The following is a 27,476-nucleotide window of genomic DNA, read 5'->3' on the forward strand; positions in this document are numbered from 1 at the left end:
TCAGGGATTTGTATGTGTGAAGAATAGTGGAGGGATGTGGTACTCATGTTCAGCCGGTAAGGAGCTTTAGTAGTTTTAGTCTGTTGTGGGCTTTCTGTTGGATGGGGTTTCCACATTAGTTGCTGGTTGAAGGTTAGTCCGAGGTATTTTAGTGTGTTAGTGAGTTGGATGGTATGGTCATAAGTGGTGAGGTGTCATTCATTGCCTGGGTTTTGCAAGGGTTAATCTTGAGGAGCCATTGGTTACACCAGGAGGTAAACTGATTGAGGTGGAGTTGTAGGGATCTTTGGCACTTCTGGAGTGTAGGTAGACGGCGAGGAAAGCAATGTCCTCAGCATGCTGATGGAGATGTACAGGAGGAGATGCTTTAGTCATGTCGGGACAGACCAGCCAAAACAGTGATGTTACATACAGAACCCACACTGCAATAATGTCTGAGAATGAAACACGTTTATACTTATTTTCAACTGGATTCATAAATGTCAAAAACATGCTAAATATCGATTATGGAAAAAGCAACTCGTTTTTCGAGAGGATTAACCAACTGCATAATTTTGTTAACATTTTCAGCACGAAAACAGCCAGCTGTTCTATATCCATTAGCTAGAAGCCCTCTATAGACAAATAGGTACTTGTTTCATAGCAAATGCGCGGGGGTTAAACCGGAAATCGCACGAGAGAAATGATCTTAGAACATAAACACACATTCCTAAGGTTACAGGGTTCTAAACTTAATCACTCTACCATGTTAAAGCAGTGCGGTTTTCCGATATGTTATTCGTGTGGAAATATATTTCTAACATCTCACATACATTCTCCCTGCAAGTTTTTTTACCATACTCACAATGGCGAAAAACTTCGAGATAATAAAGCTGTTACCTTCTACACCATATAAATAACTTAGATTCTTTGCGATACATGCACTATTTACGTTTCTGGATATGTATAGTGCCCACCCCTTCACACCAGACTACGTTTCGGAAATCATGCTATGCTTGCATCAGTCCAATAAAATGATTGTCATTGAAGCGTGAGAGCCGGCTGGTGTGGCCGTGCGGTTCTAGGAGCTTCAGTCTGGAACCGCGTGACCGCTACGGTCGCGGGTTCGAATCCTGCCTCGGGCATGGATGTGTGTGATGTCCTTAGGTTAGTTAAGTTTAAGTAGTTCTAAGTTCTAGGGGCCTGATGACCAGAGATGTTAAGTCCCATAGTGCTCAGAGCCATTTGAAACGTGGGACTTAGGGAAGGCAGGAAAATGCGTGGACTGGGCCTAATCAGTTACCATTGGTTGCACAGTAAACACGTACACTTTATTTAAGAAAAGAATCTTTTAAAAACAATCATTTAAAAAAAAATTTGACTGTAACACAAGCTACATTGACGGCTGAAGGCCTTATTAAGAAAAATTCAAATTATTTGTCGGCTGAAGGCCACAAGCAATAGGAATAATTTAATAAAATATTATTTTTAAACAATTGACACAATCAGACCAAATAAGAAGGGAGTGATCCACAGACGCCGGCCGAGGTGGCCGAGCGGTTCTAGCCGCTGCAGTCTGGAGCCGCGCGATCGCTATGGTCGCAGGTTCGAATCCTGCCTCGCGCATGGATTTGTGTGATGTCCTTAGGTTAGTTAGGTTTAAGTAGTTCTAAGTTCTAGGGGACTGATGACCTCAGAAGTTAACTCCCATAATGCTCAGAGTCATTTGGTCCACAGACAGTGCTCCAAGGATCGACCTGAGAAGTCCCTACAGCTGGGTAAGCGGTGAGACAGGCAGCGAAGAGTTATGCTCACTTAACGGCACAGCTTAAACGCCGACCAACACACTCGCAAAATCCACCTAAGATGCGCTGACCAATACCACGATAGAATAACAGTTCACATCGTCAAATGACAAGCATTTAATTACAAAAGTTAGCTCCACCAAATACAGACAGGGTTAAGACCAAACTGCTTATTCGTGTTGTATGGCGCCAGCGGTCGGGCGAGTACTGGATGTGCGGACCTCACTGCTGCTCCGTCCCCCCGCCCCTACTGAACTCCGACACACGACGACCCGGAAATACTCGAGGTTGCTCCAAGGATAGTACCACAGTACTCACGATCGATAAACGCCGCTGCTACCACTCACGGACAGACAAAGCGAGCAAACATAGTGGCGCCAGTGAACGCACTAAGAAAACGAGTGGTCACAATCCGAATACACGAGGCCAACCTGTCAACGGCACAAACGCGAGCCGGAGCACGCCTCAGTCATCAACGAAAAATGCAATTAATGAGGAGGCAGGCAAATTCATAGCAGCTGCGCTTGACATGTGAAATTATACACCACACTGCACTCACTCCGTGAACAGAACAGTCACCTCCACACACACAACAGCTGTTAAGCAAATCTATGCACACTGTTTCCAGTTCCTCAGAAACCCCCGTCACTGATTTAAAAAAACGAGTTTGAAACATTTTACGTAAATCACTTGTACTAATAATTCTGAAGTATTGTTCCAGTGTTTGGTGTCAATATTAAGGATATATTAGAAAGAGAGAAATTATTGTGGAAAATAAACGTATTCCGAGGGATACAAAGTTCTGCATTTAAACACGCTATAATGCTAGGGCCATGTGGTTCCGGTATAATTAGTCACGTGGAATGCAACACTGTTGATATTTCAGTGTAAGAAATATATTTCCAATTCATAACATACATTCTCTCTGCAAGCTTCCGCCGGTCAGAGTGGCTGAGCGGTTCTAGGCGCTACAGTCTGGAACCGCGCGACCGCTACGGTCGCAGGTTAGAATCCTGCCTCGGACATGGATGTGTGTGATGTCCTTAGGTTAGTTAGGTTTAAGTAGTTCTAAGGTCTAGGGGACTGATAACCTCATATGTTAAGTCCCATAGTGCTCAGAGCCATTTGAACCATTTTGAATAAATTACGATGAAGGGATTGAATTGCAAAACAAGCTTCTCTCCGATAAATTAAGGTGATAAACTGTAAGGTGATAAAACAACAACCTTGCACACCAAATAAAACATCGATTCTTACTACTACATAGGTTTCCGAACGTTTATCACACCCGCTGTTAATAAATTTCAAGCGCGATTACGGTTCGGAAATTATGATATGTTCACAACAGTCCTGTAAAACGATCGTCGAAAGCTGAAAATGGATACCAAGAAACAGCGACATCTTACAGGGAACTCAACACCGTGGTCAGCAGCCAGAGAAGATGTAACAGTCTTATCGCAGTTTACCAACACCCCTGGTAGCCTGCCACTTGCATCAGAAGTCATGGTCCGATGCTAGGTTGTATTGCCCATGTGAAGGGTATCTAGATTGCCTCCTCTTTCCACTATTACTGTGTATGCATGTAGCATCAGTCCACTCTCCTCCAGAACACGCCATTTTATTAATTTCAGACAGTGCTCATTTCATGGCCTTTTTCTCTAATTTCATGCCATCAGCCAATTTCCGTAATTTTGCTATGTTTCCGCGATTTTACATATTACATCTTATTTCCCTCAATTTTGCGTATTTCACAAAAATTTTCTCTATTATAGCAGGTTTTCCTCCAATTTTACCGATTTTATGTCATTTTTCATATTTTTTTAAGTTCTCTTTATTTATATGGTCATATTGCTGACCCATGGGTTGTTCGATTTTCTATGAGAATATTTGCGTATCCAAAACACCAACTTACTGAAAAATCCTAAGACTTCCCCTCTTCCTAATGATCCACATGCGTGGATTTTGGATAGGACGAACATGAAAAGTATACTAACAGTCACTTTGTACCCATATGAGGCACATGGATGTATTGGTAACTAGAGGTTTGGAAACAATTCCGTGTACCGCTCCGATCCATGAGCTTGTCTGCAGACTTACGTAGTGCCGCACTTGATGGAAACTCAAAGTCTGGAAACAGTTCTACATGTTCATTTGACTACCACTCCACTGGCGATGGACACCATTCAGTGTCGTGGTATTTGTGAGGAAGGCCAATTCTTTGGAAACAATTCCACCTCTACTTATAAAGCATGTATAGCTTTTAACATGGATATCGTTAACGACACTTATGTGTACCTGTACAACCAAGGCCGTTTCTCATGTAGATTGACAGTAACATAGTCGCTGAAATCGTGTTTTCAATAGCTGGTCACTCATAAGACCATTACATCTCTCTTCCTAACACATTGGTACCACTCGCAAGAAAACCAAATGGTGTATGTCCATCCATCGCGAAATTTTCGCTCAGTATTGTATGGTGCCACCAGCATTCAGTAATTGTCGAAGTATTATACTTACTAGGAATTGTGAGACAGATTCACTGTGATCACCAGGCTTATAAAGTATGTGTTGGGATGTAAAGTTACTGTGGCCAGTGTTCCGACATCCGCTAAGAAAATGATGACGGTGGGGCTATGTCCTCGCGCAATAGAGGTATAAATTTGATGTGGAAAATCTCTATATCATTGCATCGATAGCCGTAAGATATATGAGAGATTTTACGTGGAAAATTATGTTCAGCCATAAGGACGCCATATAAATTTATGTGGTGAAACAGATAATTCCAAAACTACAGTTTCCATGAGGGGAATTTCCGACACTTTGCTCGTTGACAGACTGTTGCATTAGTAATATTTTATTGTAGTTACACCGAAAAATATGCGTAGGGTTTCCTCGGCGCATTGCATCAAGCAGGCGCAGTCTTGGTGCGTGGCGGATGGTGCAGCGGCAGCTTCTACCTAGCAGAGGCCGGCTGAGGAGGCGGCTAATCCGTTCATTGTGCGCTCGCGCGATTTCCGGTTTAACCGCCGCGCATTCGCGGCGAAACAGTTCCCTATCTACCCTGCAGAGCGTGTTGCTCCTAGTGGATATAGAACCGTTGCCTGTTTTTGTGTTGAAAATGTTGCATGTCTTTTCATATACATGAACCCAGTTGAAAATAAGTATAACCGTATTTCAGTCTCAGATATTGTTGCTGCATGGATTCTGCATATAACGTACCATGTATGTCTGAGCTGTCTGTGTGTTTAGTGACACCACTTACTTCTCCCGTCGGGGGGAACGTTTGTGTACCTTTCTCCTTTGTCTTAATCTTCTACTAGTTTTTACCTATCCCAGATTCAATTTGCGTTGACCCTTATCGCTAGCTATGACTCTACCTCAACACCTTACTCATCATTTTGGTTAAAGTACAAATGTCCCGATTATGAGAATACCATATTCTATTCTTCCACACCAGCACGGGACAAGTTACTTTACAACAAACGCCCTGTGATGCTGATGTTTCACCTGCCATTCCATGATGCCAACTACATCAAGTATTGGTGTGCAGTAGGCTCCTATAAGAAAAACAAACAATATACACACTCTTGCAATAATATTCGTAGCTATCATAGCGCAATCGTCTTGCTGACTGAGGTATGTTATAATAAGAGGGTTATGAAGTAAGAAGTAACACATAATTTGCGGCAATAGATATTTTATAAAAAAATTAGGCAATAGTACATAGGAGGAATTACATCAACAACTAAAAGCCACTAGTTCATTTCACAGTATTTTTCGAATAACTGTTTCTTTCTAACACACTTAGTTGCATTTCGATCCCCATCACCACATGACAGTCACTGTCTGCTAATGCACCTCTGCTAATATTCAGGCACTTTGATCCACAAGAAGTTAAATTATATGTGAAAGTGAATAGCAGTAGTACAAAGGGAGCTACCACTGTCTTCACATCTACATCTACATGGATACCCTGCAAATCACACTTAAGTGCCTGGCAGAGGGTCCATCAAACCACCTTCACAACTCTCTAATATTCCAATCTCGTATAGCGCGCGGAAAGAATGAACACCCATATCTTTCCGTAAATTTTCCTTATTTTATCGTGGTGATCGTTCCTTCCTACATAGGTAGGTGTCAACTAAATATTTTCGCATTCGGAGAGGAAAGTTGGTGATTGGAATTTCGTGAGAAGATTCCGTCGCAACGAAACACGCCTTTCTTAATCCTGTATCATCTTTGTGACACTCTCTCCCATATTTCACGATAATACAAAACGTGCTGCCTTTCTTTGAACTCTTTCGATGTACTCCGTCAGTCCTATCTGGTAAGGATCCCACACCACGCAGCAGTATTCTAAAAGAGGACGGACAAGCGTAGTGTAGCCAGTCTCCTTAGTAGATCTGTTACATTTTATAAGTGTCCTGCCAATAAAACGCAGTCTTTGGATAGCCTTCCCCACAACATTTTCTATGTGTTCCTTCCAATTTAAGTTGATCGTAATTGTAATACCTAGGAATTTAATTGAATTTACGGCATTTATATAAGACTTATTTATCGTGTAACCGAAGTTTGAGTTCCTTTTAGCACTCATGTGGATAACCTCACACTTTTCGTTATTTAGGGTCAACTGCCACTTTTCGCACCACTTAGATATTTTTTCTAAATCGTTTACCAGTTTGTTTTGATCTTCTGATGACCTTATTAGTCAATAAACGACAGCATCATCTGCAAACAACCGAAGACAGCTGCTCAAAATGTCTCCAAAATCGTTTATAGATAAGGAACAGTTAAGGGCCTAAATACTACCTTGGGGAACGCCAGAAATCACTTCTGTTTTACTCAATGACTTTTCACTTCCAGACCCTATCCTTGCATCATCGCTAGAATGTTACACAGTTCAGTGGTTGGTACGTATGTTGACGTCCAGTACTGAACTGCACCATGCTGTTTCAAATCTTCAGCACACTTCTACAAGTCAGGGACAGATTGGGTGTCTTCATCATCAAATAAATTGATGAGTGGAACAGATCCTCATCCTGTTCCTGCATGCCAACCAGGTGTGCATGTGCCAGAGATCGTTGCGACCTCTATCGGTCCCAACAAATTGAAGTTCTTTCAGCCAGTATCTGCCAACAGAAAGCAGAGAAAAACTCCAGAAGGGGAAAGAGTAGGGTTTGGAAGCCAGGCGGTTGTGGGATCAGATCGCAGTAGCCAACAGAATTTCCGTCCAAATATACCAGTCATAATATCCACCAATATCCAAAAATTCCAGGAGGGGGAGGTGTAGGGTTTGGAAACCAGGCAGTTTCAGGATTGAATCCTGAACAGCCCAAGAATTTCCTGCCAAATATACCAGTCCTTGTATGCAAGGAAAAAATCCAGAGAAGGGGAGACAGATGTGGGATGAAATCCCACCATACGAAAGGATATCGATTTTTTTAATTAATCAATCAGTTTGTTAGTGTGGGAGAGGGGCTATTCGAATAGCACAGGCCTTCTCCTGGCGTAAGCTGTCACCAGCACACCGACCGGGAAAGAGGTTGCAAGAATATTGATACTAGGCACAGGAGCAAGCGCATCTATCAGGAGACAGGCCAAAGACAGATTCGCAAGTAATGTGTCACGAACGGTCTCTCGACCACAAGCATTTAGATATCCGCAGCAGATGGGAGGGCCCAGTCAGTCATAGACAGACAGCCCAGTTGCAGAGAGAGCCAGTCACAGTTCCAGGCAGTAACAGGCAGTTAGCCCAGTCGCAATCAGAGTCAGTCAGTACCTAGCGACCAGAGTAGTGTACATAGTGGGACTTGTCCTTCACCAGCAGTGAGGCTAACGTGGACCATTACAGAGGAGTTTGTACCACAACAACTAGCTTAAAAAGTATCTTTCTGTTCTGGTAAATAAAGAACCCTGTTAGTACATCTGTGTACTTGTGTTTTAGAAAGAGGATACCAGCCACCAAACAACATCCGCTCCTTGCTTCCTATGGAACAAGATGACTCAAAAGACCTGACATAAAGCAGCTCACGTTCAGCGGTAGAATACCAGGAGGGAAAAGTGGCACAATAGGTACCTCAATTAAGCTGTTTCCCGCCAATTTTTTTCGACTGAGTTTATCACTTAGTCAACTAATTTGATATCAAAAGCGGAGCAGGTTTCCTGGGAGGCAGTAAGGCAGGCTGGGGATTTCCCACAGGCAGAGTGTGACAAAGAAAAGTGTGCTCATTCCCTCATTCAAAAGCACAAGCAATTCAAAAACTGACTCAAATCGGCAGGGCAGGGGGGAAGGGGTGGGGGATGTGGGAATTACCCAAAGGGTGTAATTAACTGATCAACGTAATTAATTAGTCGATTAATTTGATATCAAAGTTATACTTTTATTGATGAGGGGATTTCCCAGAGGGGTGGAGGAGGAGGAGAGGAGAGGGTGGGATGTGGGGTTCTCAGGAGGATGGGTTATCCCCAGAGGTCATAAATCAACCCCCCAGGGGGTCATAAATCAAATAGCATAAAATAGGTTTGCCCTGAATGTGTGCTTGTTCCTGAATGTATGTAACCCACACAAAAAATATTCTCGTGCCAGCCTTGCCCTACTACCATTGGCTTGTTCCCAACATGAATACTGGACCGTTCTGCTGCTCACAGTACAGTACATCAATCACACAGCCTGCAACTCACAAGGAACACATGACACATCGACAGGAGAACTGTCATTCGTCAGTGTCATCTACAATGGCACTGATTCATTTCCAGACCAATGTTCATAGCTTTTTTCCCCTGCAGTTCCAGTCAGGAAACGTCCCCGTAGTTTGTCGTTTTTATTAATGTCTACCCTGTATATATATTGTCCTGTGCACCTTTTTACAAAATATCATGGAGAAGTTGGGTACAGAGAGGTACAGCAACTGTCGCTGTAGGAAAGCTGGATATCAGCAGAAATAATTAGCGAACAACATAACACAGCAAGCAGAAGTTTTACGTAATTTGTATTTCTCCAAGACTCATTACAAATAATACAGCAAGAAATAGACTCCAGCCACTATAATAAACAAGGATGAGACTCTCTCCAAAAAAATGGTTCAAATGGCTCGGAGCACTATGGGACTTAACATCTATGGTCATCAGTCCCCTAGAACTTAGAACTACGTAAACCTAACTAACCTAAGGACATCACACAACATCCAGTCATCACGAGGCAGAGGAAATCCCTGACCCCGCCGGGAATCAAACCCAGGAAGACTCTCTCAACTAAAGCCTATACAGGGTGTTACAAAAAGGCACGGCCAAACATACGTTTCACCAGTAGCTGAAAGTTACACAGCAATAATGAAGACTGCCTATTTATTCATGTGAACTATCACTGCTTGCCCGGTTAGCATAATACTTTAGTCAACACATGTTTTGTTCAGTTTTAGGCTTGCTTTGGTTCGTTTTCGTATACAGGGTGTGACAAAAAGGTATGGGCAAACTTTCAGGAAACATTCCTCACACACAAAGAAAGAAAATATGTTATGTGTACTTGTGTCCGGAAACGCTTAATTTCCATGTTAGAGCTCATTTTATTACTTCTCTTCAAATCACATTAATCATGGAGTGGAAACACAGAGCAACAGAACGTACCAGCGTGACTTCAGACACTTCGTTACAGGAAATGTTCAAAATGTCCTCTGTTTGCGAGGATACATGCATTCACCCTCCGTCACATGGAATCCCTGATGCGCTGATGCAGCCCTGGAGAATGGCGTATTGTATAACAGCCGTCCACAATACGAGCACGAAGAGTCTCTGCATTTGGTACCGGGGTTGCGTAGATAAGAGCTTTCAAATGCCCCCATAAATGAAAGTCAAGAGGATTGAGTTCAGGAGAGCGTGGAGGCCATGGAATTGGTCCGCCTCTACCAATCCGTCGGTCACCGAATCTGTTGTTGAGAAGCGTACGAACACTTCGACTGAAATGTGCAGCAGCTCCATCGCGCATGAACCACATGTTGTGTAGTATTTGTGATGGCTCATGTACTAGCAGCACAGGTAGAGTATCCCATATGAAATTATGATAACGTGCTCCATTGAGCGTAGGTGGCAGAACATGGGGCCCAATCAAGACATCACCAACAATGCCTGCCCAAACGTTCACAGAAAATCTGTGTTGATGACGTGATTGCACAATTGCGTGCGGATTCTCGTTAGACCACACATGTTGCTTGTGAAAATTTACAATTTGATCACGTTGGAATGAAGCCTCATCCGTAAAGAGAGCATTTGCACTGAAATGAGAATTGACACATTGTTGAATGAACCATTCGCAGAAGTGTACCCGTGGAGGCCAATCAGCTGCTGATAGTGCCCGCACACGCTGTACATGGTACTGAAACAACTGGTTCTCCCGTAGCACTCTCCATACAGTGACGTGATCAACGTTACCTTGTACAGCAGCAACGTCTCTGACGCTGATATTAGAGTTATCGTCAACTGCACGAAGAATTGCCTCGTCCATTGCAGGTGTCCTCGTCGTTCTAGGTCTTCCCCAGTCGCCAGTCATAGGCTGGAATGTTCCGTGCTCCCTAAGACGCCGATCAATTGCTTCGAACGTCTTCCTGTCGGAACACCTTCGTTCTGGAAATCTGTCTCGATACAAACGTACCGCGCCACGGCTATTGCCCCGTGCTAATCCATACATCAAATGGGCATCTGCCAACTCCGCATTTGTAAACATTGCACTGACTGCAAAACCACGTTCGTGATGAAGACTAACCTGTTGATGCTACGTTCTGATGTGCTTGATGCTAGTACTGTAGAGCAATGAGTCGCATGTCAACAGAAGCACCGAAGTCAACATTACCTTCGTTCAATTGGGCCAACTGGTGGTGAATCGAGGAAGTACAGTACATACTGACGAAACTAAAATAAGCTCTAACATGGAAATTAAGCGTTTCCGGACACATGTCCACATAACATCTTTTCTTTATTTGTGTATGAGGAATGTTTCCTGAAAGTTTGGCCGTACCTTTTTGTAACACCCTGTATATGCGAGTCATAAATGAGGACAAAATGTCGTGCAAATTGTCACACACTGAGCTATAAACATAAATTCGTTTTCCGCATGTTCCTATGTCAATAAATGACAATGTAATTGAATAGTAAAAATCTGGAAATATGAAGTGAACTTGTGTTTTTACTGTGCGCAGACAATGGCCAAGGGGACAGATCGGCAACAGGGCACAACAGGCACAACATGTAAGTGTTATAGGTAGTCTAGCCGCTCCCGAGAAGGCAAGGCATACAGCGTCAAGCTACTGTCTGCGTGACACTGCAATGTCAGCGCCCACACCTATCTCGTACCGGTTACCTTGACCGGTATCATGTATCGTGGCAAGTTGGCATAGGGAAAGGAACGTGAGGAGGGGCTGCACTACTGTACATGCATGTTTTATAATTTGGTTTTTGTGTCTCAGACTTAGTTTTAAGAAACGAGTATATAGATGCAGAATACAAAATACAACTACACAGGTATGTGGCAGTTAAAACAAACGAATATAATACAGCTGTACAAATCGAAACTAACATAGAAACACATGACCAGAAGCTGCAGTGGCGGTTTACAAGTATTTTTCGAAATGATGGGCACGATGTGTGTGGCAAAGTTGAACTCTTCGCAGGATGGATTGCTGAACACGATCCAACATGTCTATATCTCGTTGCGTAGTATCACAGGCATGTTATATTCTGCGTTGAAGGATGTTGACATTAACAACCTCTCCTTCATAAATCACAGATTTCAGATGGTCCCTCAAAAAGAAATCCAGTGGATTCAGGTCTGGCGATCTTGCTGGCCATGCTACAGGGCCTCCACGACCGATCCATTTCGAAGGGAAGGCATCGTCCATGTGGCGTCGCACTGTGCCACTGAAGTGAGTGGAGGCACCATCATGCATTTGCCACAGGTTCATACGAGATACCAAACTAACGTCTTCCAACAATTCCGGTAATGTAGCAACCAGGAAACGCAGATACCGCTCTCCTGTAAGCATTTGTGGTAGCACATGTGGTCCTATGAGATGGTGATCAGTTATACCACACCAGATATTGACACTGTATCGTTGTTGGTACCCTCGTATCACTGTGCTGTGGAGATTTTCTTCCACCCACTCGTGCCAATTATGCGAATTCACTATACCCTCCTTAGTGAAATAGGCCTCATCGGTGAACAGTATTGTTCGTGAAAAATGCTGGTCGTGGGTCTGACGCCGTAGAATAAAGTTGCAGAAGTCCATCCTCCTCTGTTAGTCTTCCGGCAATAATGTCTGTACCTTCTGCATGCGAATGGGATGGTAATGGTTTCTATGGAGTACCGGTACGCGTATAACAGTAGATTGCGGCATTCCGACTGCAGTGGCGAGAGACTTGGTGCTTACTGTTCGGTCCTCCGCAACAGTTTGTAACACTTTTCCTTCGCCATCCGCACTGTACGTCGACGGTCGGCCACGACCACTAAATCCTGGAGGTGCTACACATGCACCATACTCCCTCAAGCCCCTGTCCACAGAGTAAAACGTTTTCACTGATGGAAGGCGTCGGATAGGAAACCTCTCGTGATACAGTTGCCTTGCAACGTAAGCTCTTCCATCTGTAAGCCCGTAGGTGAGTTGGATGTCGGCGTATTCCTCGTTTGTGAAACTTGCCGTGGTACTGTAGTAACACTGCGACGCGGCCGTTAGCAGATGTCGACACGGCGAGTATCTGGGAGAGTGAGCAGCGCAGAGGTGTTGTTAATACGTCATGCACGCCGCGATTTTACTTCCGCCGTTGACCACTCTTCCCGCTTACAGGACACACATTCCCTAACATGGGACTGTACACTCCGTTACCGCCGGAAACGTGTCATTCACAAGTTCTGATACAATTTCACATACATTACGATGGGATTTGTTCTCTCTCTTATCTTTCAAACGCTTGCAGATACACATCAGCTCATTGGTGTGTCATGTGTTATATCTATGGGTGAATGACCTGTCGTGATCGTGAGGCTCGTCGGTATCTCGTTCAATGATTAACAGGTGTTTTTGTTTTACGTACACAGTACACCGAGGAGAACAAAATTAACAACAGTGTGTCACGTCTTACGCATAGCAGCATGCGGTCTTCGACACATTTCCCCTCATTTATGACTCATGGGCCCGTTCCTCGGAAAACCTCAAAAAACCTTTTATTTTACTAAACTTTCGCTGTCGCCAACTCGAACGGCCTTGAAAATTTTCTTCATACCTTTATCGAGATAGAGAGGGCCAAAGTTAACCTACAGGACCTGCAACATGCGATCGTGCATTATCCTGCTGAAATGTAGGGTTTCGCAGGGATCGAATGAATGGTTGAACCACGGGTCAAAACACATCTGAAATGTAACGTTCACTGTTCAAAGTGCCGTCAGTGCGAATAAGAGGTGACCGAGACTTGTCAATAAATGACAAAGGAATTGAATTGTAAAAGTCTGGAAATACACTACTGGCCACTAAAATTGCTACACCAAGAAGAAATGCAGATGATAAACGGGTATTCATTGGACAAATAAATTATACTAGAACTGACGCGTCCTGTACGGGCTTTTCTGGATTCAGAAAATGTTCGACTGCTGCCCTGGCCATCACATTCTCCAGATCTCTCACCAATTGGGAACGCCTGGTCAATGGTGGCCGAACAACTGGCTCGTCACAATACGCCAGTCACTACTCTTGATGAACGGTATCGTGTTGAAGCTGCATGGGCAGCTGTACCTGTACACGCCATACAAGCTCTGTTTGACTCAATGCCCAGGCGTATCAAGCCCGTTATTACGGAAAGAGGTGGTTGTTCTGCGTACAGATTTCTCAGGATCTATGCACCCAAATTGCGTGAAAATGTAATCGCATGTCAGTTCCCGTACTTGTACACATATCGTAAAACACGAACGTAAAATCCTGCTTGAGGCGACAACGTAGTTCATAAACTGAGGTAGCAGGGAGAAATATGCTGTCAATTGTCTCCTCTATCATGTGGGAACCCCATGCTGTGATATTCAAAAACATTCAAAACTTTTCTTGCACATAAAATCCTACCTGAGATGTAAAAGTAGTTAAGCATTATTTCGATTTCACACAAAATAACTAAAATTTACTGACCAATGGATTTCGTTTCATATGAATTACATACCCTACTGCAGCAGAGAAAAGAAGGGAACCGTCAAGAAAAGGCTCCTACTGGCGCACAAAAGTGTGAATATGTTCCTTCTTATTTAAAAGACTATGACTAAGAAGTGGAGTGCCAGCTGTCTCATTCTACCTTCCTCAGAACCTTTAAAAATGTTCCCAAAAATTTTGTCATGTGAACATAGTCGCACTTTTTATTCTGAGAGAGAAGAACCCAATGACAATGGCAAATAGACAGAAAAATAATAAATACTGGAAGATAGTAGACAGCGATTGTGTTACAGAATGAACAAAAGGAAACAATGACAGTGTGAGGGGAAGAGAAGGACACAGGAGCAGTGGAACATACTTGACAGTTACAGAGCAGCACTAGGAAAAGAGTGAAGGAGGCATTGCCATGGGGATGAATAAAGAGAAAGAGACAGTGGAAGTGGGTGGGAGCCAGTGATAGAGAGGGACAGAGTACATGACAGTGACAACGAGGAAGAAGGAGATAGTGACAGTGAGAAGAGAGAGCTGCAGTAGGGAGGAGGGAATGAGATATTAGGAGTAAAAGAGAGCAAGATGGAGATAGTGACAGTGAGAGGAGACTTAAGTGGTAGGTCAGAACGAAGGAGACTGTGGTTGTGACACAGGAGTCAATGACAGAGAGACACAAAGAGGTAAGGACAATGAGTTGGGTTGAATAGGTGAGTCAGAAAGGCAACTGGGAGTGGATGAGCATGAGCGATGTATACTGATGAACGTGCATGTGAATTACAGTTACGAGAGATTGTTGGAGTTTGAGGTAAGCTGCATGTTAAAAAAGTGCGAGTATGTTTGTGTGCAAAAATTTTTGAGAAAATATTTAAAGGAGCTGAAGAATATAGAATGAGGCAACTGGTAACACGCTTTTTCAGAATCTTTGACATAAACAGTAACGTATTTGCATTTTTTGTGCTGTAATAGAAGCATATTATTTTACGCTCAGTTTGGATGCGACGGATCTAGATGAGAAGCCATTTTTCTGAATGGTTAACATTACTTTAGAGGTACCCATTTACAGATTCTAAACTCACTTTCTCACAGGGAGGTGAGGGCTGTATCATATCATCCCACAACTGCTCCCATTGAATCACAGTCCTGTGCGGTACGTTAGAATTCTGGCATTGGCTCGTTAGAGTAGTTTCTATCTGAGGCGCTAGTGCTATCTACAACAGACAGATAGCACCTGTCAGTATTCTACAGTTTAATGTTTAACATTTACCATCCTGCATTATTATTATTTTAAAGAAACAAAATAAAAGTCTTGCTACAAAGTGGAATTGATTGGCACTCAAATGAGTGTTTTAATGGAATACTGTGACAGCTTTGTGTAGACGATACATGCATTACCCATCACCATCATGTTACTTAAAGCAATTTATTTTAGGCTCTGTCTACACCACACCATGGTAAGATAGAGCTGACAGACGTAACGAAAACAATGCAGAAAATCTGTGTTGCACATATATCTGTTTCCAACAATGGAAAATCCAGGATGGAATGTAACAATATTATGAAAAGGAAAGCTGTCACTCATCATGTAGCTGAGATGCTGTGTCGCAGATAGGCACAACAAAGAGACTGTAAAAAATCAAGCTTTAAGCCAGTAAGGCCTACGTCAAAAATAGACGTCACACACACACACACACAGACACACACACACACACACACACACACACACACACACACAGACAGACATACACATGCACACACGCAAATGAAACACACACAAACATGACTGCAGTCTTAGGCAACTGAAGCTGCACAGCGAGCAGCACCACCAGTGCATGGTGGGAGTGACTACTGGGGGCAACTGGGTGGGGGTAAGGAGAGGGCTGCAGCAGGGAGGGGGAGAGATAGTGGGGTAGGGGTGATGGACAGTGCAGTGCTGTTGGGGAGTGCGCAGGGACGAGGTGGAGAGAGTGTGGGCAGCTGTGTGTAGTCGGGAAGTTATACGGAAGGAGGGGAGAGATGGGGAGGGAGGGTAGCGGAAGAGGACAGATGTAAAACGACTGAGTGCGATGGTGGAATGAGGGCTGTGTAGTGCTGGAATGGGAATGGGGATGGGGATGGGGCTGGATGGTTGAGGATAATGACTAACGAAGGTTGAGGCCAGGAGGGTTGTGGGAACATAGGATATATTGCATGGAAAGATTTCACCCGCACAGTTCATAAAAGCTGGTGTTGTTAGGAGGGATCCATATGGCACAGGCTGTGAAGCAGTCATTGAAATGAAGGATGTCATGTTTGGCAGCTTGCTCAGCAACAGGGTGGTCCATTTGTTTTTTGGCCACAGCTTGTCAGTGGTCATTCATGCAGACAGGCAGTTTGTTGGTTGTTATGCCCACATGCAATGCAGTGCAGTGGTTGCAGCTTAGCTTGTAGACGATATGACTAATTTCACAGTAGCCCTGCCTTTGATGGGATAGGTGATATTTGTGACCGGACTGGAGTAGGTGGTGATGGGAGGATATATGGGACAGGTCTTGCATCTAGGTCTGTTACAGGGGTATGAACCTTCACAATATACTCATCTATCTCTAAAAAGCCCCTCCTCCCAACCCCTTACCTCATGGCTCATGGCAAAATATAGTATCAAATCAGCTATACTGACACTTGTACTGTAGACTATCTCTCAACGGAATTCTGTGTTTTGAATCTGATTTCATTGCTCTGTTGGACGACTGACTATTCGTTATATCCGAATTACATTTCTAAATCCTCAGGATGCGAGTCTATATATACAGGGTGAGTCACCTAACATTACCGCTGGATATATTCCGTAAACCACATCAAATACTGACGAATCGATTCCACAGACCGAACGTGAGGAGAGGGGCTATTGTAATTGGTTAATACAAACCATAAAAAATGCACGGAAGTATGTTTTTTAACACAAACCTACGTTTTTTTAAATGGAACCCCGTTAGTTTTGTTAGCACATCTGAACATATAAACAAATACGTAATCAGTGCCGTTTGTTGCATTGTAAAATGTTAATTACATCCGGAGATATTGTAACCTAAAGTTGACGCTTGAGTACCACTCCTCCACTGTTCGATCGTGTGTATCGGAGAGCACCGAATTATGTAGGGATCCAAAGAGAACGGTGATGGACCTTAGGTACAGAAGAGACTGGAACAGCACATTACGTCCACATGCTAACACCTTTTTATTGGTCTTTTTCACTGACGCACATGTACATTACCATGAGGGGTGAGGTACACGTACACACGTGGTTTCCGTTTTCAATTACGGAGTGGAATAGAGTGTGTCCCGACATGTCAGGCCAATAGATCTTCAATGTGGTGGCCATTATTTGCTGCACACAATTGCAGTCTCTGGCGTAATGAATGTCGTACACACCGCAGTACATCTGGTGTAATGTCGCCGCAGCCTGCCACAATACGTTGTTTCATATCCTCTGGGGTTGTAGGCACATCACGGTACACATTCTCCTTTAACGTACCCCACAGAAAGAAGTCCAAAGGTGTAAGATCAGGAGAACGGGCTGGCCTATTTATGCGTCCTCCACATCCTATGAAACGCCTGTCGAACATCCTGCCAAGGGTCAGCCTAGTGTTAATTGCGGAATGTGCAGGTGCACCACCATGCTGATACCACATACGTCGACGCCTTTCCAGTGGGACATTTTAGAGCAACGTTGGCAGATCATTCTGTAGAAACGCGATGTATGTTGCAGCTGTTTGGGCCCTGCAATGAAGTGAGGACCAATGAGGTGGTCGCCAATGATTCCGCACCATACATTTACAGTCCACGGTCGCTGTCGCTCTACCTGTCTGAGCCAGCGAGGATTGTCCACGGACCAGTAATTCATGTTCCGTAGATTCACTGCCCCGTGGTTTGTGAAACCCGCTTCATCGGTAAACAGGTAGAACTGCAACGCATTCTCTGTTAATACCCATTGACAGAATTGCACTCGATGATTAAAGTCGTCACCATGTAATTGCTGATGTAGCGACACATGAAACGGGTGAAAGCGGTGACGATGCAGTATGCGCATGACACTACTTTGACTCAGTCCACCGGCTCTCGCAATGTGCCTTGTACTCATGTGTGGGTTCATGGCAACAGCAGCTAACACACCAATTGCACCCGCTTCTCCTGTGACGGGCCTGTTACGGACCCGTTTGCGTGTTACAACCATACCTGTTGCATGCAGTTGGCGGTAGATGTTTTGCAATGTGCGGCACGTTGGATACTCTGTCCGGGTACCGTTCTGCATACACCCTGCAGACTTCAGCTGCATTTCGTCGACACTCGCCATAGATGAGTATTATCTCCGCCTTTTCAGAGTTCGAATACACCATGGTCACAGTTCCTACAACACTACACTATCACAGACGTCTGGTAACACGGTGTACTACAGTTGGTCTGCGTGCGGAGACGAATGCAGAATAACAATAGCAGCAAGCGCTACATGCGGACACTGCGACAGCTAGATCAAACCACAACAGTGCACTACAGCCACACTCGTAAACACGGTCGTCATCGTAAACATGTCCCTGCAGATGCTGCTCGCCGACCGTGGCCCGTGTTTGTTACAACACGCAACTGAACGTCGGAGGTTTCAAGCGTCAATTTTAGGTTACAATATCTCCTGATGTAATTAACATTTTACAATGCAACAAACGGCACTGAATACGTATTTGTTTATATGTTCAGATGTGCTAACAAAACTAACATGGTTCCATTTAAAAAAAACGTAGGTTTGTGTTAAAAAACATACTTCCGTTCATTTTTGTGTGGTTTGTATTAAACAATTACACTAGCCCCTCTCCTCACGTTCGGTCTGTGGAATCGTTTCGTCAGTATTTGATGTGGTTTACGAAATATATCCAGCGGTTACGTTATGTGACTCATCCTGTATATATCAGAAGTTTGAATTGAATGTTTGGTTTTGATGTGTGGTTAAATAAGCATCCAGGGGTCATTCAACATGGTGCACAATCCAATTAAACTCTAGGCAAAGTCGCTAAGGCCAGATTCAAAACAAAGTAGAACCACTGCCAGATAACTATGGATCATGATGTTTTAAACGTTGAAGTATACGATATAGATACTGAAACAGTGGTTCTCATTAGCCTGGATAATATTGGTGCTTACTGGGTACAGGATTTGTCAGTTGTTCAAGTGACTGTACTAGATATCCCAAGTATAGATTGTAGCCAGACACTAATGATCTGCATATGCCTTGCGACGGGAACATCCTGGAAATTAGAGGTAATATGTAGGTTTACCGACAGTCACTCTCTATATTCCTTACCAAGTTTCTTTAAACCTGTAGGATGATTATATTTCATGTACATTTGTTTTCTAAAGTGGTAAACTACATGGAAATCGATTTGTTAGCCAATTTACTGGGGTCGAATCCTTGTTATATAGCTGATAGAACCAAGATGTAGATGGAGAAGAATGGGTAAGATGATGATGCTTGGAAACATGTCTATTATTCAGGGATATACACTCAGAAGTATAGCTGGACAAAGCTCCAACTTTCCAAAGGCTTTTACTTGCTGATACAGACAATCTTCATCAAAAAACATTCATTTACTGGTGGTTGGTATTCTGATCATATTGTTATACTAAAGGCAATCCAAGCATGGTGTGATTAATGGGGGAATGCTGAAGAGAACACACTATTAAGCTTTGACTTACAACTAAAGTGTTTGACTGTACATGCGTGCACACACCCACACACAAACCCACACACACACACACACACACACACACACACACACACACACACATTCCTGTACATGTACACACAGAGACAGAGAAATATGACAAGGAAGTTGAGAGAAGTAACAAATACAAATATAAAGACTGACTGGCATGGGATTGAAAACCAGCACCTTCTGATCCATAGCCTAGAAGCAAATAAACGTGACAGAAGTGAAGGATGTGCAACATATAACTATTTACCAATCAAAACTCTAAACATTCTCCAGAAGGAATGTGAAGAATTTCATGATTCTCAGCACACAGTAGAAACGTCCACAGATAATATAAAGTTCAAGAAATTTAAGGACGGGTATGAGGAATATACACATTACACCAGAGAAACCTTTTTATGACAAAAACAATGTTAATAATATGGAAACAATGTACTGAATGTTATTGTATCCATGACAGTAAATCTAAGAATGCAAAGAACAGCCATACATCTCCGAATATCAAAGTAATATTGTACACTCCTGGAAATGGAAAAAAGAACACATTGACACCGGTGTGTCAGACCCACCATACTTGCTCCGGGCACTGCGAGAGGGCTGTACGAGCAATGATCACACGCACGGCACAGCGGACACACCAGAAACCGCGGTGTTGGCCGTCGAATGGCGCTAGCTGCGCAGCATTTGTGCACCGCCGCCGTCAGTGTCAGCCAGTTTGCCGTGGCATACGGAGCTCCATCGCAGTCTTTAATACTGGTAGCATGCCGCGACAGCGTGGACGTGAACCGTATGTGCAGTTGACGGACTTTGAGCGAGGGCGTATAGTGGGCATGCGGGAGGCCGGGTGGACGTACCGCCGAATTGCTCAACACGTGGGGCGTGAGGTCTCCACAGTACATCGATGTTGTCGCCAGTGGTCGGCGGAAGGTGCACGTGCCCGTCGACCTGGGACCGGACCGCAGCGACGCACGGATGCACGCCAAGACCGTAGGATCCTACGCAGTGCCGTAGGGGACCGCACCGCCACTTCCCAGCAAATTAGGGACACTGTTGCTCCTGGGGTATCGGCGAGGACCATTCGCAACCGTCTCCATGAAGCTAGGCAACGGTCCCGCACACCGTTAGGCCGTCTTCCGCTCACGCCCCAAAATCGTGCAGCCCGCCTCCAGTGGTGTCGCGACAGGCGTGAATGGAAGGACGAATGGAGATGTGTCGTCTTCAGCGATGAGAGTCGCTTCTGCCTTGGTGCCAATGATGGTCGTATGCGTGTTTGGCGCCGTGCAGGTGAGCGCCACAATCAGGACTGCATACGACCGAGGCACACAGGGCCAACACCCGGCATCATGGTGTGGGGAGCGATCTCCTACACTGGCCGTACACCTCTGGTGATCGTCGAGGGGACACTGAATAGTGCACGGTACATCCAAACCGTCATCGAACCCATATTTCTACCATTCCTAGACCGGCAAGGGAACTTGCTGTTCCAACAGGGCAATGCACGTCCGCATGTATCCCGTGCCACCTAACGTGCTCTAGAAGGTGTAAGTCAACTACCCTGGCCAGCAAGATCTCCGGATCTGTCCCCCATTGAGCATGTTTGGGACTGGATGAAGCGTCGTCTCACGCGGTCTGCACGTCCAGCACGAACGCTGGTCCAACTGAGGCGCCAGGTGGAAATGGCATGGCAAGCCGTTCCACAGGACTACATCCAGCATCTTTACGATCGTCTCCATGGGAGAATAGCAGCCTGCATTGCTGCGAAAGGTGGATATACACTGTACTAGTGCCGACATTGTGCATGCTCTGTTGCCTGTGTCTATGTGCCTGTGGTTCTGTCAGTGTGATCATGTGATGTATCTGATCCCAGGAATGTGTCAATAAAGTTTCCCCTTCCTGGGACAATGAATTCACGGTGTTTTTATTTCAATTTCCAGGAGTGTATATGTGTGTCAAAGTGTTTCCATCTGCTTACTCACTGAGAATATTAACATTTTCAGTGGAGTATGAGGATCTAAAGATAGGTTTTCGATGTGTGTTGGGTTCTCCCTCCCTAATGCTCTAATGCTATAAACAGTGGAAATGTGTTACAGTTCCACCACACTGTGATAATATCATTATTCTATCGTAAGGGGTGCTAAGATTACCCATCATGATCCATCTAAACTATAATGTTTTGTCATTTCTGTAACACTTTTTGGGGAATGATTCAGATTTTCGTATTTTGTTACGGAAAATACATCAGTTAGTGGTAATTTATCGACATCCTGAGAGTCTTGCCAAGATGGATTAATAAATATGGGATGTACGATGGTGTCGGGTGTAATCATTGCACAACCTTCCTTAAAGATATGTTCCTTAAAATTTACCTAGCAGAGTTTTCCATAGTCCCCATAACAGTAAATCTTAGAATGCAAGGAACATCTATACATCTCTGCTCTCAATGGGGAGACTGACTGTCTTGCTGGCAGTAGAACATCTGATGCTAAATGTAAGTGCACTCAAAATAAAATGATCAGGGCTCTGAATGAAGACAGTGCACCTGTCATTACAATTTGCCTCCCTGATTCAAACACATAACCCTATTTGTTGCAACCCTACTACTCTACACTATTGGTAATAAGCTTGCATAAAACACATGAGTATACTATAATCCTATAGTGCCAGACGACTCTAAGGCATCCTTATAATGATGTCACACACTAATAAAACTGGGACAAGACTTGGTGTGTATTGACGCTGTGTTGTAATTGTTAAGTCCCGCATTTACAAGTGCGTCTCTGTAATGTAGAGAGAGAACCTATGACTGAGATATTAGCTGATTTGTGCTTCACCTTCAATGACATTGTCGTATACAGGATATGGTCAGAGTTCTTGCTGTTTTAACGATAAAAAAAATGTACGAGAGAAACTGGAAAGAAAGATTCGAGGTACAGTCTGATGTCCAGCTCATTAATCCTGATGATACTCCATTGAAGAAATTGTTTAACGTAGAATATTGGCGTATTTGATTACAATAATGACCTTTTGTAATTGTTTACCATCGTTTTTACATAAATCTTACAATTACAGAAATTGTTTAACGTAAAATATCGGCGTATTTGGTTAAAATAATGACCTGCTGTAAATGTTCAACATCTTAGTTACATGTATCCTAGAATTGAAACATGAGTATTCAGGGGTTTTTCACACCAGACACACTGAGCTGAAGATGCTGCGGCAACTTCTCCTGGCTGTGTACAATGATTGTGCTCCACAGTTCTGCAACAAGACACCAAAGCTCTCGTCGGTCACAGACAAACATTAAGCGCCTGAGAACTGCAGCTGGCCCTAGATACAGTATGTCTGTGGCAATGTCGTGGCAGGTGCAGTGTGCACTCTACTGCCAATGGTGTCTCCTTACCAAAGAGGCTTGCCCGTTGCTGGATAAATTTTTCACCATTTTTCAGAATATGCCATGACATCATTACATTATGTAACTCAACCGTGCCACAGTCAACACCGCACGTCTTAAGGAATGAATGGACTTTTCCTCCATTTTGCAAATTTCGAAGTGCGAAACATCTGATTATTCACAAGAACAAATTTAGAAATTATACAGTGCTTTTCAATGAATATGTTCGAGGCTTGCACGTTACAGGATAAATTTTTCACCATTTTTCAGAATATGCCATGACATCAATACGTTAAGTAACTCAGCCGTGCCACTGTCAACACTGCAATGCCAGTGTCTTCGAAACAAATTTCACAAATTTTGCTAATATTTACAAAGATTTTGCACTATATGCCTTGACGCCATTAAATTACAGTATTTCTGCCAATAGGACCAAGCATTTGCTCTAGTAATTAAAGCGTGATTTTCGGGGGGGGGGGGGGGGGGGAGGGTAGAAAGCTTCATTCATGTTCGTCAAAGGGTGATGAGAAGGGAGGGGGTAGTGGTCCCCAGCAGGAGGGTGGAGGGGTGGGGAGGGGGGTGACCTTCATTTCCTCTCTGTTTTATGTCATGCAATTGCCCAAGAAGTGTGGGTGGTGTTTCATGTTATGTACTGACTTCGACTGCAACACACACAAGTATCCAACGACCACGTCACCAGTATGGGTTACATCATGCCCTTGAATGTACCACATGCAACTGTCTCAGGTGCATGGGCAGGACATTGGTTACCCAATCCGGCCTTGAATATACCTTACTTATATATATACTAGGATGGTATCTGTTCTTTCGGACATGTCCGAATGAACAGATACCATCTTAGTGTATATATAGTTAAGGCTCATCACCGGCCACTTGACCATCTTCTTCTGTGTGAATGCACAAACAGTGCCCGAACTCTTACGGGAATCGGCAACGCGCCGCGAGTAAAGAGTATAATGGGCGGGGGCACTACGAATGTAGTGCGGGACAATACGTTGAGAATGTGGGCTTCGCGGAAGGCGTGCCAGAGAGAAATCCCTCGAGTCGCGCTATCCTCTGTGTCCTCGGTGGCTCAGCTGGATAGAGCGTCTGCCATGTTAACAGGAGATCCCGGGTTCGAGTCCCGGTCGGGGCACACATTTTCATCTGTACCCGTTGACGAATGTCAACTCCTGTAAGCAGCTAAGGGTGTTCATTTCATTGTAATTTCATACGTTACTTACTTGTAAGTAACATGAGATCAGAAGTGGCGTTGAGATAAGGTCGTTATCTCTGCTGGAACTAACCCTTTTATCCTACGAACATCTTGCCACGATTTTTCGACTAACAACCATTCAGCGATCTTAAGGTAACTGTTTTATTCTAAATATTTAGTTGAGATATTATGGCAAGAAGTCGACTTCATACGGCTGAAAGCCTGAAAATTAATTAAATACTCTTGAGGCCGTAAAAACTTAAAAAATCACAAGAATTATAATTAAACTGGGACACATCAACCTTACATCTGCTAGAGACCCTTCCACCATACGACAAAGCGACAATTCAGCATCTCTACACCGCAAACACACATAAACGACAGACGAAAGTGAAGAGTATCAGAAATCCGTTTTTCAATTGATGACAGGGACCCACGAGGGTCCAAATTATGTACACCGGTCTCCTTACTCAATACCTTAGGAAACGTACAAAAAAGCTTTTATGCATCCACTTATAAGTTAGGAGACAGCTAGTTGGCCCGCGTCTTGTACAGTATGGTTCTTCATCAAGAAAATCTAAGAAGGACGAGGTGAACGGTGGAACAGTGCACTTCAACAGCGGTGACGGTTCATACACATTGTTGCAACTCACATCACTTTTGTAACACTCTTTGTATATTGTCACATCGGCGTTCCCCATATAACAAGGCAATGACGCACCTCACATACATGTTGATAGACCAGTTCCTGATTTCCATGTTACTTTTACTTTTTTCTTTCAGAGAATATCTACTTGTCATATATATAACATTAACTTAACGAAACTGTGTAATAACACTAATACATATGTATTTTTCTTTCTGTAAACAGGGATGGGACTGAAATGGAGTATGAAATCAATTCACAAGTTGTAACAGTCCAACTGGGACATGGCAGATCATTGCTCCATCCGGCTCCTGGTACCTTCCAAGTGGACCTTGAAATGGAACAAGTGATAAAAGAATACAACCCTTTAAGATGGAAGAGTACTTGCGCAGTGACAAGCGTTGCTCAGGTTGAGCATTCTTGGAATATAGAAGGCTGTAAGACACACAATGGAGCCAACAACGTTTCCAGCTGTCGTTGCTATCAACCTGGAAGTTTTGCCATCCTCATGACGTCTCATAATGCAGTGGTAGAATTTTTCATTATTTACTTATTGTAAACATACATAATGTATGCAAATCTTCCAGACAATTGTAGATTACGAAGCCAAGGTGAAAAACTGTCGTTCTGACACTGAATGATTGTTTTAACCCTAAAATCTACTTGTTTTTCGACTGAGACTGCCTTTAGGTTGATAAAATTTACTAAACGTATTTTCTGTGAGTAGCTTCCATCTCTGACGTGCACTTCTGGAACATTGTGAGTTATCAGTCTACGGCTGACCTAGCCTTTCCAATGGATCACGTAAACAATTTCTAGTACCCAATTCTTTTAGTTGTGCGAATTCGTTGTACTGGGAGGGTACCACATTTAGTGAACGTGCATTATAATAATCCTAATGTGTCGCGTTTCAAATATCTCAGTTTCCATGCTGTCAAAGATACTTTGGGGACAGATACAGTGCTGAATGAAAGATTTTCTTTTTTTTTCCTTGCACAACCAAACTGTCACGTCACGCGCTTTTCCGCGTCGTTTAGTCCAGAAGACTTGAGTATTAGCCGCCAATTATTGCTTTACCTTTGCATGGTGAAGATTATTGAAGATTCTGGACGATGGAGTCCACTTCCTTTTTGGTGCATGGCCACTGGTTTTCGCCAACAGTTTTGATCAACGTTTTATATGGTCTTATACACAATAACAAAGAATCGGTGCAACATTCGTTGGATATCGTTTAAAACGGTCCAGGCATTGCTGAGATTTTCATTTTCGCCTTCGCTTAATTCTTCATATAAAAGTTCCGTTATCCCTCCTAATGTAGGCATGTATCATTCATATTATAATGTGCACATTTCTGAAGATTTCGTATGTGCTTGTTGTTTTTGTATATACTTCACATGGATAATCTTAAAAAGAAGTACCGTCGCGATCGAACACAGCCGCCCATTTATGAACTGTTGAAAATGCAGAAGCGGTTACTTATAAGCCATCTTTAATTGTGGATAAGTTTCTATTGGCAATGAATCACACAAAACAAATCCTTTTATAGTGACATGGTATTCCATATCATCAATTTCAGTGAATCACAAGGGTGTTTTACAAAGCTATTTAATGAAAATTATTCCGCTAATCATGATGCCACTTGACTTACGTTACTGATTTATTGATATTCATTGATACCGACGCAATCTATATCTCATACCGATAGCTTTTCACTTTACCCTCTTAGAGATTACTAAAGTGTTGATAGATGTACAGGGTGTAAATTTTAAGTTAACAAACCTGAATCACTCGAAAAATAATCTTCACACGAAAAAATGTGTAGAATCCAAAGTTGATTATTTTCGAGGGGGCCATCTGCTGGTGCTAAAATTAGCCCGCCACCCCAGCCTCCTTGGGGTGGGGCGGAAGGCAACCTTAAAATTTCAAATGGGAACCCCCATTTTTACTGCAGAATCATATTCTACATAAAAAATACGTACATTTTGTCTTAAACATTTGTTTTGATTCTTGGTAGTTGGCGCTGTAATTCAAGAAAATCCATCTTCTCATTTCTGCGTGGAAAATGGTTACGGATAAATAAAAAATACTTATTTACTTCGTAAATTTTGATTCGCTAAAATTAAAACCCTCCCTCTCTCCTCATAGGGTGTGGTTTGAGAGAGAGGAATTAGCGTTTTACAAATGTTGACCCACATATTAAGTTTTTCCGCAGATTGGATCAATTTTTTTAAACTTTACTGTCCCCCAGAAATAATTTATTACTTACTCAAAGCTTTTTTCTTTCTCAGGCTAATTCCTATCCATTTTCAACTCAACATCTCTTTACATTTAATGTTAATTAAATAAGTGAAAAGTGGATTAGCTGCTATTAAAAATCTTTAATAGTGCACCCAAGATTGGCACTACTGCTGAAATTTTATTTTCAAAATCTGTTTTTAATTATTAAGCAAGTTGCTGTTACAAAATCTACTGCTCCCAAAAAATAATTTTAACCTTTTTTCAGGAAACTGCTTAGCTTTACACGTAATCTATTTTAC

At 43.2% G+C, this 27,476-nt stretch overlaps 1 protein-coding gene across 1 annotated transcript in view; it reads left to right on the forward strand.

The window, feature by feature from the left end:
- LOC126298235 (uncharacterized) overlaps positions 1–27,476 on the forward strand; it is a 512,920-nt gene that overhangs the window by 405,873 nt on the left and 79,571 nt on the right. The window contains exon 12 of the mRNA XM_049989541.1: positions 25,165–25,468. Within this exon, the coding sequence (XP_049845498.1) occupies positions 25,165–25,468 (304 nt within the window). The remainder of the gene's footprint in view (positions 1–25,164; positions 25,469–27,476) is intronic.

This window comes from Schistocerca gregaria, chromosome X (genome assembly GCF_023897955.1).
Source record: "Schistocerca gregaria isolate iqSchGreg1 chromosome X, iqSchGreg1.2, whole genome shotgun sequence".
In the NCBI taxonomy this organism is placed as follows: domain Eukaryota; kingdom Metazoa; phylum Arthropoda; class Insecta; order Orthoptera; family Acrididae; genus Schistocerca; species Schistocerca gregaria.